The sequence below is a fragment of the Salmo salar genome, chromosome 09 (genome assembly GCF_965601325.2).
Source record: "Salmo salar chromosome 09, fSalSal1, whole genome shotgun sequence".
Taxonomy (NCBI): domain Eukaryota; kingdom Metazoa; phylum Chordata; class Actinopteri; order Salmoniformes; family Salmonidae; genus Salmo; species Salmo salar.
This window is the reverse complement of record NC_138299.1, coordinates 107,450,175-107,471,063: the sequence shown is the minus strand read 5'-3', so window position 1 is coordinate 107,471,063 and position 20,889 is coordinate 107,450,175. Positions and strand designations below refer to the sequence as shown.

Sequence of the window (20,889 nt, the reverse complement as noted above, 5' to 3'; positions counted from 1 at the left end):
TACCACTACCTCTACCCCTCTACCACTACCTCTACCACTACCACTACCACTACCACTACCCCTCTACTTCTACCCCTCTACCTCTACCACTACCTCTACCCCTCTACCCCTCTACCTCTACCCCTCTACCTCTTCCACTACCTCTACCACTACCACTACCTCTACCTCTTCCTTTACCACTACCTCTACCCCTCTACCCCTCTACCTCTACCCCTCTAAGTCTACCCCTCTACGTCTACCCCTCTACCTCTTCCACTACCTCTACCACTACCACTACCACTACCTCTACCTCTACCTACACCACTACCGCTACCTCTACCACTACCACTACCACTACCACTACCACTACCCCTCTACGTCTACCCCTCTACCTCTTCCACTACCTCTACCACTACCACTACCTCTACCTCTACCTACACCACTACCGCTACCACTACCTCTACCTCTACCTCTAGCCCTCTACCACTACCACTACCTCTAGCCCTCTACCTCTACCACTACCACTACCTCCACCACTACCCCTCTACCCCTCTACCACTACCTCTACCACTACCACTATCTCTACCTACACCACTACCTTTACCTACACCACTACCTCTACCACTACCTCTTCCTCTAGCCCTCTACCTCTACCACTACCTCTACCACTACCTCTACCTCTTCCTACACCACTACCTCTAGCCCTCTACCTCTACCTCTAGCCCTCTACCTCTACCTCTAGCCCTCTACCACTACCATTACCCCTCTACCTCTACCTCTACCTCTACCACTACCACTACCACCTACCTCTACCACTACCTCTAACACTACCTCTACCACTACCTCTAACACTACCACAACCTTTCTACCACTACCTCTACCTCTACCACTACCTCTCTACCACTACCTCTACCCCTCTACCTCTACCTCTAGCACTACCTCTACCTCTACCACTACCACTACCACTACCCCTCTACTTCTACCCCTCTACCACTACCACTACCACTACCCCTCTACCACTACCACTACCGCTACCACTACCTCTACCTCTACCTCTACGACTACCTCTACCACTACCTCTACCACTACATCTACCTCTACCTCTACCCCTCTACCTCTACCCCTCTAACTCCACTGACACATTAAATACTAAAAGTACCTGACGAGCACATTATTTCCTGTGTTTTCGGTGGAAGTTAATAAAACAGTCTGTTTATTGTTCTGGCTCCTGGTCTACATCTGGGGTTTTCCTAAAACACACAGACGTAGAAATACCCCTCACATGCAGATGCATGAACAGACATCATTCATAGCCAACGAACTGTGAATACAGTACATAACCATGTCTCCTGTCTTACCACAGATCTTGGGTCAGGTTACCTTCACTCCGTGTAGTCTGAGATACTCTGTTGATGTGAAGTTCATGGTGGAGTTGTACTTGCCTGTCCTAACCCTGAACTATTACAGTGATGACAACATAATGTCTACTGATCTGGAGTCAGATACAGTATCTACCCTCCTTATATGGATCTCCAATAGCTGATGTCATGACGACATCATCAGTGTTGGACAGATCAGTTTTAGTTAGGGACATCATCAATGCTGGACAGATCAGTGTTGGTTAGGGACAGATGAGTGTTGGTTAGGGACACCATCAATGCTGGACAGATCAGTGTTGGTTAGGGACATCATCAATGCTGGACAGATCAGTGTTAGTTAGGGACACCATCAGTGTTAGTTAGGGACACCATCAATGCTGGACAGATCAGTGTTGGTTAGGGACATCATCAATGCTGGACAGATCAGTGTTAGTTAGGGACACCATCAGTGTTAGTTAGGGACACCATCAGTGTTAGTTAGGGACACCATCAGTGTTAGTTAGGGACACCATCAATGCTGGACAGATCAGTGTTGGTTAGGGACATCATCAATGCTGGACAGATCAGTGTTAGTTAGGGACATCATCAATGCTGGACAGATCAGTGTTAGTTAGGGACACCATCAGTGTTGGTTAGGGAAACCATCAATGCTGGACAGATCAGTGTTAGTTAGGGACACCATCAGTGTTAGTTAGGGACACTATCAGTGTTAGTTAGGGACAGCATCAGTGTTAGTTAGGGACACCATCAGTGTTAGTTAGGGACAGCATCAGTGTTAGTTAAGGACACCATCAGTGTTGGTTAGGGACACCATCAGTGTTGGTTAGGGACAACATCAGTGTTGGTTAGGGACACCATCAGTGTTGGTTAGGGACACCATCAGTGTTGGTTAGGGACACCATCAGTGTTAGTTAGGGACACCATCAGTGTTAGTTAGGGACAGTATCAGTGTTAGTTAGGGACACCATCATTGTTAGTTAGGGACACCATCAGTGTTAGTTAGGGACACCATCAGTGTTGGTTAGGGACACAATCAGTGTTGGTTAGGGACACCATCAGTGTTAGTTAGGGACACCATCAGTGTTAGTTAGGGACACCATCAGTGTCAGTTAGGGACAGCATCAATGCTGGACAGATCAGTGTTAGTTAGGGACAGCATCAATGCTAGACAGATCAGTGTTAGTTAGGGACAGCATCAATGCTAGACAGATCTGTGTTGGTTAGGGACACCATCAGTGTTGGTTAGGGACAACATCAGTGTTGGTTAGGGACACCATCAGTGTTGGTTAGGGACACCATCAGTGTTGGTTAGGGACACCATCAGTGTTAGTTAGGGACACCATCAGTGTTGGTTAGGGACACCATCAGTGTTAGTTAGGGACAGTATCAGTGTTAGTTAGGGACACCATCAGTGTTAGTTAGGGACACCATCAGTGTTAGTTAGGGACACCATCAGTGTCAGTTAGGGACAGCATCAATGCTGGACAGATCAGTGTTAGTTAGGGACAGCATCAATGCTAGACAGATCTGCGTTAGTTAGGGACAGCATCAATGCTAGACAGATCTGTGTTAGTTAGGGACAGCATCAATGCTAGACAGCATCAGTGTTAGTTAGGGACACCATCAGTGTTGGTTAGGGACACCATCAGTGTTGGTTAGGGACACCATCAGTGTTAGTTAGGGACACCATCAGTGTTAGTTAGGGACACCATCAGTGTCAGTTAGGGACAGCATCAATGCTGGACAGATCAGTGTTAGTTAGGGACAGCATCAATGCTAGACAGATCAGTGTTAGTTAGGGACAGCATCAATGCTAGACAGATCTGTGTTGGTTAGGGACACCATCAGTGTTGGTTAGGGACAACATCAGTGTTGGTTAGGGACACCATCAGTGTTGGTTAGGGACACCATCAGTGTTGGTTAGGGACACCATCAGTGTTAGTTAGGGACACCATCAGTGTTGGTTAGGGACACCATCAGTGTTAGTTAGGGACAGTATCAGTGTTAGTTAGGGACACCATCAGTGTTAGTTAGGGACACCATCAGTGTTAGTTAGGGACACCATCAGTGTCAGTTAGGGACAGCATCAATGCTGGACAGATCAGTGTTAGTTAGGGACAGCATCAATGCTAGACAGATCTGCGTTAGTTAGGGACAGCATCAATGCTAGACAGATCTGTGTTAGTTAGGGACAGCATCAATGCTAGACAGCATCAGTGTTAGTTAGGGACACCATCAGTGTTGGTTAGGGACAGCATCAGTGTTGGTTAGGAACAGCATCAGTGTTGGTTAGAGACAGCATCAGTGTTGGTTAGGGACAGCATCAGTGTTAGTTAGGGACACCATCAGTGTTAGTTAGGGACACGATCAGTGTTAGTTAGGGACACCATCAGTGTCAGTTAGGGACAGCATCAATGCTGGACAGATCAGTGTTAGTTAGGGACAACATCAGTGCTGGACAGATCTGTGTTAGTTAGGGACATCTCTCCACTCCCTCTGGACTCCACACATGAAATGTTCAAAATGCCCAAAATCTATTTCCTGTTCTGTTGAAGACGCAACAAAGACAGAAGCGTAACAAAAGAGTGTTGATCATGAATGAGGATGTCCTGTGTTCATTATGATGCTTTGCGACGCGTCTGGTGCCGTAACCAACATGGAGACATCTTTCTGAAGGGATGTTAGGGCTTTGTGCATGAGTCAGCTGGAGATTGGGAGAGGAAGGGAGGACAGCTTCTCTGCTGGGTGTGATGTGGAGAGGAGGACAGCTTCTTTACGCTGGGCTGTGGGAGAGGTGGAGGGCAGGGGAGGATAGAAAGGAAATTAGATGACAAAGAAGCACCAATGTACTTTTATCACAATTAGCAGGAAGAGGAACATTGTGTGTACCATTGTGACAGCTGGGGGTGAATCAGAACATTGTGGGTACATTGTGACAGCTGGGGGTGAATCAGGACACTGTGTGTGCCATTGTGACAGCTGGGGGTGAATCAGAACGTTGTGGGTACATTGTGACAGCTGGGGGTGAATCAGGACATTGTGGGTACATTGTGACAGCTGGGGTGAATCAGAACATTGTGGGTACATTGTGACAGCTGGGGGTGAATCAGGACATTGTAGGTACATTGTGACAGCTGGGGGTGAATCAGGACATTGCGGGTACATTGTGACAGCTGGGGGTGAATCAGAACATTGCGGGTACATTGTGACAGCTGGGGGTTAATCAGGACATTGTGGGTACATTGTGACAGCTGGGGGTTAATCAGGACATTGTGGGTACATTGTGACAGCTGAGGGTGAATCAGAACATTGTGGGTACATTGTGACAGCTGGGGGTGAATCAGGACATTGTGGGTACATTGTGTCAGCTGGGGGTGAATCAGGACATTGTGGGTACATTGTGTCAGCTGGGGGTGAATCAGGACATTGTGGGTACATTGTGTCAGCTGGGGGTGTATCAGAACATTGTGGGTACATTGTGACAGCTGGGGGTGAATCAGGACATTGTGGGCACATTGTGACAGCTGGGGGTGAATCAGGACATTGTGGGTACATTGTGACAGCTGGGGGTGAATCAGAACATTGTGGGTACATTGTGACAGCTGGGGGTGAATCAGAGCATTGTGGGTACATTGTGACAGCTGGGGGTGAATCAGAACATTGTGGGTACATTGTGACAGCTGGGGGTGAATCAGGACATTGTGGGTACATTGTGACAGCTGGGGGTGAATCAGGACATTGTGGGTACATTGTGACAGCTGGGGGTGAATCTGGACATCGAAAGGGGTCTCTAATGAAGATGGTTTATCTCTCCCACTTAGTGTGTTCCTTGAAAGATGCTCCATGTTCTATAACTTGAATGGTAAAATACAGTGCATTCAGAAAGTATTCAGGCCCCTTGACTTTTTCCACATTTTGTTACCTTACAGCTTTATTCTAAAATGGATTAAAAAATATATTATCTTCAATCCACACACAATACCCCATAATGACAAAGCAAAAACAGGTTTGTAGACAGTTTTGCAACAAAAAAAACAAACAACAACAAAAAGTTCAATCTTTGTTTCATCAGACTAGAGAATCTTGTTTCTCATGGTCTGAGAGTCCTTTAAGTGCCTTTTGGCTAACTCCAAGTGGGCTGTCATGTGACTTTTACTGAGGAGTGGCTTCCGTCTGGCCACTCTACCATAAAAGCTTGATTGGGGGAGTGCTGCAGAGATGGTTGTCCTTCTGGAAGGTTCTCCCATCTCTACAGAGGAACTCTGGAGCTCTGTCATAGTGACCATTGGGTTCTTGTTCACCTCCCTGACCAAGGCCCTTCTCCCCTGATCGCTCAATTTGGCTGGGCGGCCAGCTCTAGGAAGAGTCTTGGTTGTTTCAAACTTCTTCCATTTAAGAATGATGGAGGTCACTGTGTTCTTGGGGACCTTCAATGCTGCAGAAATGTTTTGGTACCCTTCTCTAGATCTGTGCCTCAACACAATCCTGTCTCGGAGCTCTACGGACAATTCTTTCGACCTCATGGCTTGGTTTTTGCTCTGACATGCACTGTCAACTGTGTGACCTTATATAGACAGGTCTGCGCCTTTCCAAATCATGTCCAATCAATTGAATTTACCACAGGTGGACTTCAATCAAGTTGTAGAAACATCTCAAGGATGATCAATGGAAACAGGATGCACCTGAGCTCAATTTTGAGTCTCATAGCAAAGGGTCTGAAGACTTATGTAAATATTTTTTTAATAAGTTTCCAAAAATGACTAAACCTGTTTTCACTTTGCCATTATGGGGTATTGTGTGTATATTGAGGATTTGTTTTTAGTTAATCAATTTTAGAATAAGGCTGTAATGTAACAAAATGTGGAACAGGTCAAGGGGTCTGATGACTTTCTGAATGCCTTGTAAATGATCTACAAGTCTATCTCACCATTTTCTCTCTCTCTCTCTCTCTCTCTCTGCCTCTCTCTCTCTGCTTGCCTTACTCTCTGCCTCTCTCTCTCTCTGCCTCTCTCTGCCTCTCTCTCTCCCTCTCTCTCTCTCTCTCCCTCTCTCCCTATCTGCCTCTCTCTCTCTTTCTCTCTGCCTCTCTTTCTCTCTCTCTTTCTCTCTCTCTGCCTCTCTCTCTCTCTCTCTCTGCCTCTCTCTCTCTCTGCCTCTCTCTCTCTCTGCCTCTCTCTCTCTCTGCCTCTCTCTCTCTGCCTGTCTCTCTCTGCCTGCCTCTCTCTCTCTGCCTCTCTCTCTCTTTCTGCCTGCCTCTCTCTCTCTGCCTGCCTCTCTCTCTCTGCCTGCCTCTCTCTCTCTGCCTGCCTCTCTCTCTCTCTGCCTGCCTCTCTCTCTCTCTGCCTGCCTCTCTCTCTCTCTGCCTGCCTCTCTCTCTCTCTCTGCCTGCCTCTCTCTCTCTGCCTCTTTATTTTTCTGCCTCTCTCTCTCCGCCTGCCTCTCTCTGCATCTCTCTCTTTCTGCCTGCCTCTTTGCCTCTCTCTTTCTGCCTCTCTCTCTTTCTGCCTCTCTCTCTCTCTCTGCCTGCCGATCTCTGCATCTCTCTCTTTCTGCCTCTCTCTCTGCCTACCTCTCTGCCTCTCTCTTTCTGCCTGCCTCTCTCTTCCTCTCTCTCTCTCTGCCTCTCTCTTTCTGCCTCTCTCTTTCTGCCTCTCTCTTTTTGCCTCTCTCTCTGCCTGCCTCTCTCTCTACCTGCCTCTCTCTGCATTTCTCTCTTTCTGCCTCTCTCTCTCTCTCTGCCTGCCTCTCTGCCTCTCTCTCTCTGCCTCTCTCTGTCTCCCCACCAGTGTTAATGAGCTGCATGAGGATGACCCTGATAAAAACAGTGGTGGGAAGATTGATGTGAGTTTAAACATCAGTTTGCCAAACATACATTGTGATTGTGAGTATATTATACATACCTACATATCCACTGTTATATACTGTATTACTGTCTGAATGTACTAACTTTATATAGGAGGTCATTATTAATACATACGTACATATATACAATGTACACCTCTATTACATTTTGTCGATATGGTCAAAATATAATATCACAATATTTTTCACCTTTTTGACTGTATTTGACAGTATTTTATGTTTTTGAGTAACACAAGTTCTACATTTACTTTATGGGAGGTAGAGTTGTAAAGAAAAATCCATATCTCTGATTGGCCAATATAAAGAAAAGATTAAGATGGGCAAAAGAACACAGACACTGGACAGAGGAACTCTGCCTAGAAGGCCAGCACCCCGGAGTCGCCTCTTCACTGTTGACGTTGAGACTGGTGTTTTGCGGGTACTATTTAATGAAGCTGCCCATAGGAAGTCCAGGACCCAGTTGCACATGGCGGGGTTCAGACCCAGGGTTCAGACCCAGGGCCCAGGGAAGTGATAGGGAAGTGTGCAGCGTCTGTGGATCTATTGGTGCGGTATGCAAATTGAATGATAGTCAAAAACTGATTAGAAGGATGATAATAGTGGTGATAGATATATACACACACTACAGTTAAAAAGTTTGGGGTCTCATCGAAATGTCCTTGTTTTTGAAAGAAAAGCAACATTGTTATTGTCAATTAACATAACCGATAGGAAGGTAGGAAACAACACCTCCACTTCGCTGATCCTCAACCCTGGGGCTCCACAAGGGTGCGTGCTCCTGTACTTCCTGTTCACCCATGACTGCGTGGCCATGCACACCTCCAACTCAATCATCAAGTTTGCAGACGACACAACAGTAGTAGGCCTGATTACCAACAATGACAAGACAGCCTACAGGGAGGAGGTGAGGGCCCTGGCAATGTGATGCCAGGAAAATAACCTCCTCCTCAACGTCAGCAAAATGAAGGAGCTGATCGTGGACTCCAAGAAACAGCAGAGGGAAAACCCCCCTATTCTCATCAACGGGACAGCAGTGGGGAAGGTGAAAAGCTTCAAGTTCCTCGTTGTACACATCACAGACAAACTGATATGGTCCACCCACACAGACAGCGTGGTGAAGAAGGCGGAACAGCGCCTCTTCAACCTCAGGAGGCTGAAGAAATTTGGCTTGTCACCTAAAACCCTCACAAACTTTTACGGATGCACAATTGAGAGCACCCTGTCAGGCTGTATCACCGTCTGGTACGGCAACTGCACTGCCTGCAACCGCAGGGCTCTCCAGAGGGTGGTGAGGTCTGCCCAACGCATCACCGAGGGCAAACTACCTGCCCTCCATGACACCTACAGCACCCGATGCCACAGTAAGGCCAAAAAGATCATCGAGGACATCAACCACTCGAGCCACTGCCTGTTCACCCCGCTATCATCCAGAAGTCGAGGTCAGTACAGGTGCATCAAAGCAGGGAGCAAGAGACTGAAAAACAGCTTCTATCTCAAGGCCATCAGACTGTTAAATAGCCATCACTAGCCGGCGACCACCCTGTCACTCAACCCTGCACCTTAGAGGCTGCTGCCCCATATACACACACATGGAATCATTGGTCACTTTAAGAACATTTACATAATGCTTTACTCTTCTCATATGTATTTACTGTATTATATTCTAATGTTTTTTAGTCAATACAACTGTGACATTGCTCGTCCTAATATTTATATATTTGTTAATTCCATTATTTTTGATGTGTGTGTATTGTTGTGAATCGTTAGATACTACTGCACTGTTGGAGCTAGGAACACAAACATTTCGCTACACTTGTGTATGTGACCAATACGATTTGATTTATGATCATACTGTAATGCAATACATAGCCTATAACACATTACCCATGGTAGAAAAACATCAAACTACACTGATTTAAGATGTCTTTGGTAGATACACTATATATACAAAAGTATGTGGACACCCCTTCAAATTAGTGGATTCGACTATTTCACCCACAATTGTTGCTGACAGGTGTATAAAATCGAGCACACAGCCATGTAATCTCCATAGACAAACATTGTTAGTAGAATGGCCTTACTGAGGAGCTCAGTGACTTTCAACGTGGCACTGTCAGCGGGTGCCACCTTTCCAACAAGTCAGTTCATCAAATTTCTGCCCTGCTAGAGCTGCACCGGTCAATTGTAAGTGCTGTTATTGTGAAGTGGAAACGTCACGGAGCAACAACGGCTCAGCTGCGAAGTGGTAGGCCACACAAGCTCACAGAACGGGACCGCCAAGTGCTGAACCACGTAGCGCGTTACAAATCGTCTGTCCTCGGTTGCAACACTCACTACCGAGTTCCAAACTGCCTCTGGAAGCAACGTCAGTACTGTTCGTCAGGAGTTTCATGAAATGGATTTCCATGGCCGAGCAGTCGCACACAAGCCTAAGATCACCATGCACAATGCCAAGCTTCGACTGGAGTGGTGTAAAGCTCGCCGCCATTGGACTCTGGAGCAGTGGAAACGCGTTCTCTGGAGTGATGAATCACGCTTCACCATCTGGCTGTCTGATGGACAAATGTGTGTTTGGGGGATACAAGGAGAACGCTACCTGCCCCAATGCAAAGTGACAACTGTAACGTTTGGTGGAGGAGGAATAATGGTCTGGGGCTGTTTTTCATGTTCACCATTCTGTATACTTCTGGCCCTTTTTTAGACACTGTGTTAACTAACCTCCAAACGAGCTTCAATGCCATACAACACTCCTTCCGTGGCCTCCAACTGCTCTTAAATGCTAGCAAAACCAAATGCATGCTCTTCAACCGATCGCTGACGCACCCTCCTGCCCGACTAGCATCACTACTCTGGACGGTTCTGACTTAGAATATGTGGACAATTACAAATACCTAGGTGTCTGGTTAGACTGTAAACTCTCCTTCCAGACTCATATCAAACATCTCCAATCCAAAATCAAATCTAGAATCGGCTTTCTATTTCGCAACAAAGCCTCCTTCACTCACGCCGCCAAACTTACCCTCGTAAAACTGACTATCCTACCGATCCTCGACTTCGGCGATGTCATTTACAAAATAGCCTCCCACACTCTACTCAGCAAACTGGATGCAGTCTATCACAGTGCCATCCGTTTTGTTACCAAAGCCCCACCCACCACCCACCACTGCGACCGGTATGCTCTAGTCGGCTGGCCCTCGCTACATATTCGTCGCCAGACCCACTGGCTCCATAAGTCTTTGCTAGGTAAAGCTCTACCTTATCTCAGCTCACTGGTCACCATAACAACACCCACCTGTAGCACGCGCTCCAGCAGGTATATCTCACTGATCATCCCCAAAGCCAACACCTACTTTGGCCGCCTTTCCTTCCAGTTCTCTGCTGCCAATGATTGGAACGAACTGCAAAAATCCCTGAAGCTGGAGATTTACATTTCCCTCACTAACTTTAAACAACAGCTACCTGAGCAGCTAACCGATCGCTGCAGCTGTACATAGTCCATCTGTAAATAGCCCATCCAATCTACCTACCTCATCCCCATATTGTTTTTATTTACTTTTCTGCTCTTTTGCACACCAGTATTTATACTTGCACATCATCATCTGCTCATTTATCACTCCAGTGTTAATCTGCTAAATTGTAATTACTTCGCCACTATGGCCTATTTATTGCCTTACCTCCTCATGCCATTTGCACACACTGTATATAGACTTTCTTTTTTTCTATTGTGTTATTGACTGTACGCTTGTTTATTCCATGTGTAACTCTGTGTTGTTGTTTGTGTCGCACTGCTTTGCTTTATCTTGGCCAGGTCGCAGTTGTAAATGAGAACTTGTTCTCAACTTGCCTACCTGGTTAAATAAAGGAGAAATAAATATATAAATATATAAATAAATAAAGGTCTGGGTTAGGCCCCTTATTTCCAGAGAAGGGAAATCTTATCACTACAGCATACAATGACATTCTAGAAGATTCTGTGCTTCCAACTTTGTGGCAACAGTTTGGGGACGGCCCTTTCCTGTTTCAGCATGACAATGCCCCGTGCGCAAAGCGAGGTCCATACAGAAATGTTTTGTCGAGATCGGTGTGGAATAACTTGACTGGCCTGCACAGAGCCCTGACCTCAACCCCATCAAACACCTTTGGGATGAATTGGAACGTCGACTGAGCCAGGCCTAATCGCCTAACATCAGTGCCCGACCTCACTAATGCTCTTGTGACTGAATGGAAGCAAGTCCCTGCATCAATGTTCCAACATCTACTGAAAAGCCTTCCCAGAAGAGTGGAGGCTGTTATAGCAGCGGCGGGGGGGACCAACTCCATATTAATGCCAATGATTTTGTAATGAGATGTTCGACGATTAGGTGTCCACATAGTGTAATTGGTTAACCTGTTATGGATAGGGGGCAGTATTTTCACGGCCGGATAAAAAACGTACCCGATTTAATCTGTTTATTACTCCTGCCCAGAAACTAGAATATGCATATAATTGTTTGATTTGGATAGAAAACACCCTAAAGTTTCTAAAACGTTTTGAATGGTGTCTGTGAGTATAACAGAACTCATATGGCAGGCCAAAACCTGAGAAGATTCCAAACAGGAAGTGCCCTCTCTGACCATTTCTTGGCCTTCTTTAGCCTCTTTATTGAAAACAGAGGATCTCTGCTGTAACGTGACACTTTCTAAGGCTCCCATAGGCTCTCAGAAGGCGCCAGAACGTTGAATGATGACTTTGCAGTCCATGGCTGAAAAACAGTAGCGCATTTGGATAGTGGTCGATCTGAGAACAATGAGACGGGTGCGCGCCTGCACGTGAAGAGTCCATTTTACATTTTCAGTCTTTGAACGAAAACAACGACTCCCGGTCGGAATATTATCGCTTTTTTACGAGAAAAATTGCATAAAAAATTATTTTAAACAGCGTTTGACATGCTTCGAAGTACGGTAATAGAATATTTTGAAGTTTTTTGTCACGATACGCGCGGGCGCGTCACCCTTCGTTACCCTTCGGATAGTGTCTTGAACGCACAAACAAAACGGCGCTATTTGGATATAACTATGGATTATTTGGAACCAAACCAACATTTGTTGTTGAAGTAGAAGTCCTGGGAGTGCATTCTGACGAAGAACAGCAAAGGTAATCCAATTTTTCTTATAGTAAATCTGAGTTTGGTGAGTGCCAAACCTGGTGGGTGTCAAAATAGCTAGCCGTGATGGCCGGGCTATCTACTCAGAATATTGCAAAATGTGCTTTCACCGAAAAGCTATTTTAAAAGCTATTTAAAAATTATAGCATTTTTAAGGTTTTTCATCTTTCGCGCCAGGCGCTACCATTGGATATTGGCGAGGCGTTTCCTGGGCCCTATGTTCCCTGGACCCTATGTTCCCTGGACCCTATGTTTCCAGGGCCCTATGTTCCCTGGGCCCTATGTTCCCTGGGCCCTATGTTCCCTGGGCCCTATGTTTCCTGGGCCCTATGTACCCTGGGCCCTATGTTCCCTGGGCCCTATGTTCCCTGGGCCCTATGTTAGAGTCTTTTCTATCCAAATCTACTAATCATATGCATATTCAAGTTACTGGGCAGGAGAAGTAACCAGATTAAATCGGGTACGTTTTTTATCCGGCCGTGAAAATACTGCCCCCTATCCCAAACAGGTTAATTAATTAATTAATTACCCTACATTCCAAAATTAAACAAATGTGGGGAGAAGACTGCTCTGGTAATGAGTCAGTCCTGCTCTGTGGGGAGTAGACTGCTCTGGTAATGAGTCAGTCCTGCTCTGGTAATGAGTCAGTCCTGCTCTGGTAATGAGTCAGTCCTGCTCTGTGGGGAGTAGACTGCTCTGGTAATTAGTCAGTCCTGCTCTGTAGGGAGTAGACTGGTCTGGTAGTGAGTCAGTCCTGCTCTGGTAATGAGTCAGTCCTGCTCTGTAGGGAGTAGACTGCTCTGGTAATGAGTCGGTCCTGCTCTGTGGGGGTGGACTGCTCTGGTAATGAGTCAGTCCTGCTCTGTAGGAGTAGACTGCTCTGGTAATGACTCAGTCCTTCTCTGGTAATGAGTCAGTCTTGCTCTGTGGGGAGTAGACTGCTCTGGTAATGAGTCAGTCCTGCTCTGGTAATTAGTCAGTCCTGCTCTGTAGGGAGTAGACTGCTCTGGTAGTGAGTCAGTCCTGCTCTGGTAATGAGTCAGTCCTGCTCTGTAGGGAGTAGACTGCTCTGGTAATGAGTCAGTCCTGCTCTGGTAATGACTCAGTCCTGCTCTGTGGGGAGTAGACTGCTCTGGTAATGAGTCAGTCCTGCTCTGTGGGGGTAGACTTCTCTGGTAATGACTCAGTCCTGCACTGGTAATGACTCAGTCCTGCTCTGTGGGGAGTAGACTGCTCTGGTAATGAGTCAGTCCTGCTCTTGTAATGAGTCAGTCCTGCTCTGTGGGGGTAGACTGCTCTGGTAATGACTCAGTCCTGCTCTGGTAATGAGTCAGTCCTGCTCTGTGGGGGTAGATTGCTCTGGTAATGACTCAGTCCTGCTCTGTAGGGAGGAGACTGCTCTGCTAATGACTCAGTCCTGCTCTGGTAATGACTCAGTCCTGCTCTGTGGGGAGTAGACTGCTCTGGTAATGAGTCAGTCCTTCTCTGGTAATTAGTCAGTCCTGCTCTGTAGGGAGTAGACTGCTCTGGTAGTGAGTCAGTCCTGCTCTGGTAATGAGTCAGTCCTGCTCTGTAGGGAGTAGACTGCTCTGGTAATGAGTCAGTCCTGCTCTGTGGGGGTAGACTGCTCTGGTAATGAGTCAGTCCTGCTCTGGTAATGAGTCAGTCCTGCTCTGTAGGGAGTAGACTGCTCTGGTAATGAGTCAGTCCTGCTCTGGTAATGAGTCAGTCCTGCTCTGGTAATGAGTCAGTCCTGCTCTGTGGGGAGTAGACTGCTCTGGTAATGAGTCAGTCCTGCTCTGTGGGGAGTAGACTGCTCTGGTAATGAGTCAGTCCTGCTCTGTGGGGAGTAGACTGCTCTGGTAATGAGTCAGTCCTGCTCTGGTAATGAGTCAGTCCTGCTCTGGTAATGAGTCAGTCCTGCTCTGTGGGAAGTAGACTGCTCTGGTAATGAGTCAGTCCTGCTCTGTGGTGAGTAGACTGCTCTGGTAATGAGTCAGTCCTGCTCTGTGGGGAGTAGACTGCTCTGGTAATGAGTCAGTCCTGCTCTGTGGGAAGTAGACTGCTCTGGTAATGAGTCAGTCCTGCTCTGTGGGGAGTAGACTGCTCTGGTAATGAGTCAGTCCTGCTCTGGTAATGAGTCAGTCCTGCTCTGGTAATGAGTCAGTCCTGCTCTGTGGGGAGTAGACTGCTCTGGTAATGAGTCAGTCCTGCTCTGTGGGGAGTAGACTGCTCTGGTAATGAGTCAGTCCTGCTCTGGTAAAGAGTCAGTCCTGCTCTGGTCTAAAGTAGTGCACTATATAGGGAATTGGGCTCTGGTCTAAAGTAGTGTACTATATAGGGAATAGGGTTCTGGTCTTAAGTAGTGCACTATGTAGGGAATAGGGCCCTGATCTAAAGTAGTGCACTATGTAGGGAATAGGGCTCTGGTCAAAAGTAGTGCACTATATAGAGAATGTAATGCCATTTGGGATGCAGCCTATATCCTCTAGTAATTACAACTGTCTGAGTGCTGGTAAACAACCATGTAAATCATCATAGTAAATAGGTGACAGAAATGGCTGTGAAGTCTAGCTGAGGCCTCATATACACGGTCCCAAATGTCAAAATCAAATTAGATTTGTCACATGCTTCGTAAACAACAGATGTAGACTAAATTTGAAATGCTTTCTTACGGTCTCCCTTCCCAACAATGTGGAGAGAAAGAAAATTGTACTAAAAGTAATATTAAACCGATGAGTAACTATAACGGCATACGGCTCTAATCTCTCAGCATTACATCTCTCTTCTTCATCACTTATATTGTTCAATCCAGCCCCTGCTACCTCCCTGTAATGACATTTTTTTACAGTTACTAAAACAAGTTAAGACTTGATCTTTGACTTCATGGAATAACACATGATGAATATCCTCCTCATCTATACATAGAAGAGAAAGAAAGAGACCAAGAAGAGAACCAGGGCACATCATCACACTATTCCGTATTCATCCCATCTCCTCTATTTTGGGACGTTGTGAAATATTAAGACTGATATAGAAGTACATGACTGTTATTCTCCAGCCTTCTACATGTCTCTCTCTCTCTCTCTCTCTCTCTCTCTCTCTCTCTCTCTCTCTCTCTCTCTCTCTCTATATATATATATATATATATATATATATATATATATATATATATATATATATATTACATCATTCTCTACTTCCTTAAATGTGCATTGAAAAGGGATGACTTTTTTTTCTCCGTTTCCAACATCTACATAATGAAGAGAAATCTGAATGACCTCATTCTCTCGACCCTATTTTAAATATCTATTTAGAAATCTGAAATGGAGAGAGTTGACTTTTCTCCAGGCTTCTAGCTTACAAACATGCAGCTGTATCTATATCCATACTGCATTTTGACCCGGGGTGTATTTTAGGAGCTGGCGTTGCAGCAGATGGTTTTAGGTGCTGGCGTTGCAGCAGATGGTTTTAAACTTGTCCTCTGAAATACCAAAAGTCGAAGGTCGCTCTGCATGTGAATAGACACCAGACCTCCCTCTCTCTTCTCGCTCCCTCTGTATCCTTCACCCCACAGAGGGGGTCCTTAAATTGGGGTGGCAGGGTAGCCTAGTGGTTAGAGTGTTGGGCTAGTAACTGAAAGGTTGCAAGTTCAAATCCCTGAGCTGACAAGGTACAAATCTGTCGTTCTGCCCCTGAACAAGGCAGTAAACCCACTGTTCCTAGGCTGTCATTGAAAATAAGAATTTATTCTTAACTGACTTGCCTAGTTAAATAAAGGTAAAATAAATAAATAGGGTCCTGTCTGCCTACGTGCCAGGAGAGATCAGGACTGAGAGAAAGAGAGAGTGTTACTATGTACAGTGACTAAGCAGGTACCCAACAGAAATGATCTGACCACTGTTGTCTTCTCTCTCCCTCTCCCCCCTCCAGTGGTGGATCTTGATATCCAGGATGAGATGGGTCATCATGAAGGTTCCTCTCAACCATGGATATGGCTGTCACTTCAAGGGAGAGTTCACTATTAACAAAGTAAGGAGACACTACTGACCCCCACTACACAGACCTCTGATCAAAATGGTGCCGACAGAGATGGTGCTTCAGGTCCTTAAACTATGCAGTTATTTTTTATTTTTTTTGTATAATTTCTTACATTGTTAAGCCAGAAAATCTCAAGTGTTATTACGTACAGCCGGGAAGAACAATTGGATATAAAAGCGATGTCAATTTACCATCATTACGACCAGGAATCCCGACGCGGATCCTTTGTTCAGACCTCCATCCTGGACATGGGATCTAATCCCAGAGGACGACCCAAAACAACATGGTCGCCGCCGGAGAGGTCAGACTGGTCAGACTCAGAAGGAGAGCACCCCATCCACCACTTCCGAGTATATTACTCGCCAATGTCCAATCTCTAGACAACAAGGTGGATGAAATTAGGGCACGAGTTGCCTTCCAGAGAGACATCAGAGATTGTAACATTCTCTGTTTCACGGAAACATGGCTCACTCGGGATACGTTATCAGAGTTGGTACAGCCACCTGGTTTCTTCATGCATCGTGCCAACAGAAACAAACATCGCTCTGATAAGAAGAAGGGCGGGGGGTATGCCTTATGATTAACATCTCATGGTGTAATCACAACAACATACAGGTACTTAAGTCCTTTTGTTCACCTGACCTAGAATTCCTTACAATCAAATGCTGACTGCATTATCTTCCAAGAGAATTCTCATCGATTATAGTCTCAGCCGTGTATATTTTAATCATGGCAAGGTAACCGGAAACACGACCGAACACAAAGAGTGCAGCTATTCCCTCCGCAAGGCAATCAAACAAGCAAAGTGTCAGTATAGAGACAAAGTAGAGTCGCAATTCAACGGCTCAAACACGAGATGTATGTGGCAGGGTCTACAGACAATCACGGATTACAAAACGAAAACCAGCCCCGTTGTGGACACCAATGTCTTGCTCCCAGACAAATTAAACAACTTCTTTGCTCGCTTTGACGACAATACAGTGCCACTGACACGGCCCGCTACCAAAACCTGTGGGCTCTCCTTCTCCGTGGCAAACGTGAGTAAAACCTTTAAACGTGATAACCCTCGCAAGTCTGCCGGTCCAGACGGCATCCCAAGCCGCATCCTGAGAGCATGCGCAGACCAGCTGGCTGGTGTGTTTACGGACAAATTCAACCAATCTCTAACCTCGTCTGTTGTCCCCACATGCTTCAAGAGGGCCACCATTGTTCCTGTTCCCAAGAACGCTAAGGTAACTGAACTAAATGACTATCGCCCTGTAGCACTTACTTCCGTCATCATGAAGTGCTTTGAGAAGACTAGCCCATCTGGACAAGAGGAATACCCATGTCAGAATGCTGTTCATTGATTACAGCTCAGCATTCAGCACCATAGTACCCTCCAAGCTCATCATTAAGCTCGAGACCCTGGGTCTCGACCCCGCCCTGTGCAACTGGGTCCTGGACTTTCTGATGGGCCGCCCCCAGGTGGTGAAGGTAGGAAACAACATCTCCACCCCGCTGATCTTCAACACTGGGGCCCCAGAAGGGTGCGTTCTCAGCCCTCTCCTGAACTCCCTGTTCACCCATGACTGCGTGGCCATGCACGCAACCTCAGGAGGGTGAAGAAATTTGGCTTGTCAACTAAAACCCTCACAAACTTTTACAGATGCACAATTGAGAGCATCCTGTCAGGCTGTATCATCGCCTGGTACGGCAACTGCTCCGCCTACAACCGCAAGGCTCTCCAGAGGGTGATGCGGTCTGCACAATGCATCACCGGGGGCAAACTACCTGTCCTCCAGGACACCTACAGCACCCGATGTCACAGGAAGGCCAAAAAGATCATCAAGGACAACAACCACCCGAGCCACTGCCTGTTCACCCCGCTATCATCCAGAAGGCGAGGTCAGTACAGGTGCATCAAAGCTGGGACCGAGAGACTGAAAAACAGCTTCTATCTCAAGGCAATCAGACTGTTAAACAGCCATCACTAACATTGAGTGGCTGCTGCCAACATACAGACTCAAATCTCTGGCCACTTTAATAAATGAACTTAATAAAGGTATCACTAGTCACTTTAAATAATGCCACTTTAATAATGTTCACATATCCTACATTACTCATCTCATATGTATATGCTGTATTCTATACCATCTACTGCATCTTACCTATGCTGCACGGCCATCGCTAATCCGTATATTTATATGTACATATTCTTATTCATCCCTTTACACTTGTGTGTATGAGGTAGTTGTTGTGAAATTGTTAGATTACTTGTTAGATTTTACTGCATAGTCAGAACTAGAAGCACAAGCATTTCCCTACACTGGCATTGACATCTGCTAACCATGTGTATGTGACCAATAAAAATTGGATTTGATTTGACAGCTAACAAAACCAGTTCACTTCAGATAGATTTTCCAGTTTGCACACACAACCATCACTGAACCCTGGGAAAGTTCCAGTTACCCAGAGAGACCCCTGTTATATTTAAAATGATGGCCACTCCGTGTTCTTTCACAGATGTGATTTTACCTCATGACATGTCTGCCGTCGTAGTGAAGCTTCATCAGAACGAGAGCTTTCTTATCAGACTGTTGCTACCGTTATGAAGGATGTCTCATTTAACGTCATTGATAATGTGCCTAGTCTAACTTGGCCACTGATTTCAACGTCTCATACTAAATATAAGATCTTTATAGTGAATCTGGATCACAGGTGGTTTGAAGACATATCTTTGGTGTGACTGTAATACAGGCTGATCAGAGCAGAAGATTTCCAGGCCTGTCTCCTCTCCTGCGTGTTTCTCCTGTCTCCTCTCCTGCGTGTTTCTCCCGTCTCCTCTCCTGCGTGTTTCTCCTGTCTCCTCTCCTGTCTCCTCTCCCGTTTCCTCTCCTGCGTGTTTCTCCCGTCTCCTCTCCTTCGTGTTTCTCCTGTCTCCTCTCCTGTGTGTTTCTCCTGTCTCCTCTCCTGGGTGTTTCTCCTGTCTCCTCTCCTGCGTGTTTCTCCCGTCTCCTCTCCTGCGTGTGTCTCCCGTCTCCTCTCCTGTCTCCTCTCCTGTCTCCTCTCCTGTCTCCTCTCCTGTGTGTTTCTCCCGTCTCCTCTCCTTCTTGTTTCTCCTGTCTCCTCTCCTGGGTGTTTCTCCTGTCTCCTCTCCTGCCCGTCGCCTCTCCTGCGTGTTTCTCCTGTCTCCTTTCCTGTCTCCTCTCCTGTCCCCTCTCCTGTGTGTTTCTCCCGTCTCCTCTCCTGTGTGTTTCTCCCGTCTCCTCTCCTTCGTGTTTCTCCCGTCTCCTCTCCTGCGTGTTTCTCCGGTCTCCTCTCCTGCGCGTTTCTCCCGTCTCCTCTCCTGCATGTTTCTCCTGTCTGCTCTCCTGCGTGTTTCTCCCGTCTCCTCTCCTGCGTGTTTCTCCTGTCTCCTCTCCTGCGTGTTTCTCCTGTCTCCTCTCCTGTCTCCTCTCCTGCGTGTTTCTCCCGTCTCCTCTCCTGCATGTTTCTCCTGTCTGCTCTCCTGCGTGTTTCTCCCGTCTCGTCTCCTGCGTGTTTCTCCTGTCTCCTCTCCTGCGTGTTTCTCCTGTCTCCTCTCCTGTCTCCTCTCCTGCGTGTTTCTCCCGTCTCCTCTCCTGCATGTTTCTCCTGTCTGCTCTCCTGCATGTTTCTCCCGTCTCCTCTCCTGCATATTTCTCCTGTCTCCGCTCCTGCGTGTTTCTCCCGTCTCCTCTCCCGTCTCCTCTCCTTCGTGTTTCTCCTGTCTCCTCTCCTGCGTGTTACTCCTGTCTCCTCTCCTGCATGTTTCTCCTGTCTCCTTTCCTGCGTGTTTCTCCCGTCTCCTCTCCTGCGTGTTTCTGCCATCTCCTCTCCTGCGTGTTTCTCCTGTCTCCTCTCCTCCGTGTTTCTCTTGTCTCCTCTCCTGCGTGTTTCTCCCGTCTCCTCTCCTGCGTGTTTCTCCCGTCTCCTCTCCTGCGTGTTTCTCCCGTCTCCTCTCCTGTGTGTTTCTCCCGTCTCCTCTCCTGTCTCCTCTCCTGTCTCCTCTCCTGTGTGTTTCTCCCGTCTCCTCTCCTGCGTGTTTCTCCCGTCTCCTCTCCTGCGTGTTTCTCCCGTCTCCTCTCCTGCATGTTTCTCCTGTCTGCTCTCCTGCGTGTTTCTCCCGTCTCCTCTCCTGCGTGTTTCTCCCGTCTCCTCTCCTGCATGTTTCTCCTGTCTGCTCTCCTGCGTGTTTATCCCGTCTCCTCTCCTGCGTGTTTATCCCGTCTCCTCTCCTGCGTGTTTCTCCTGTCTCCTCTCCTGCGTGTTTCTCCTGTCTCCTCTCCTGTCTCCTCTCCTGCGTGTTTCTCCCGTCTCCTCTCCTGCATATTTCTCCTGTCTCCTCTCCTGCGTTTTCCTCCCGTCCCCTCTCCCGTCTCCTCTCCTTCGTGTTTCTCCTGTCTCCTCTCCTGCGTGTTTCTCCTGTCTCCTCTCCTGCATGTTTCTCCTGTCTCCTCTCCTACGTGTTTCTCCTGTCTCCT

General features: G+C 46.9%; 1 protein-coding gene across 1 annotated transcript in view; it reads left to right on the top strand.

The window, feature by feature from the left end:
* Positions 1-20,889, top strand: part of LOC106591096 (endoplasmic reticulum-Golgi intermediate compartment protein 1) — a 92,897-nt gene that overhangs the window by 66,110 nt on the left and 5,898 nt on the right. The window contains exons 5-6 of the mRNA XM_082955527.1: positions 7,145-7,199; positions 16,298-16,396. Of these exons, the coding sequence (XP_082811653.1) occupies positions 7,145-7,199; positions 16,298-16,396 (154 nt within the window). The remainder of the gene's footprint in view (positions 1-7,144; positions 7,200-16,297; positions 16,397-20,889) is intronic.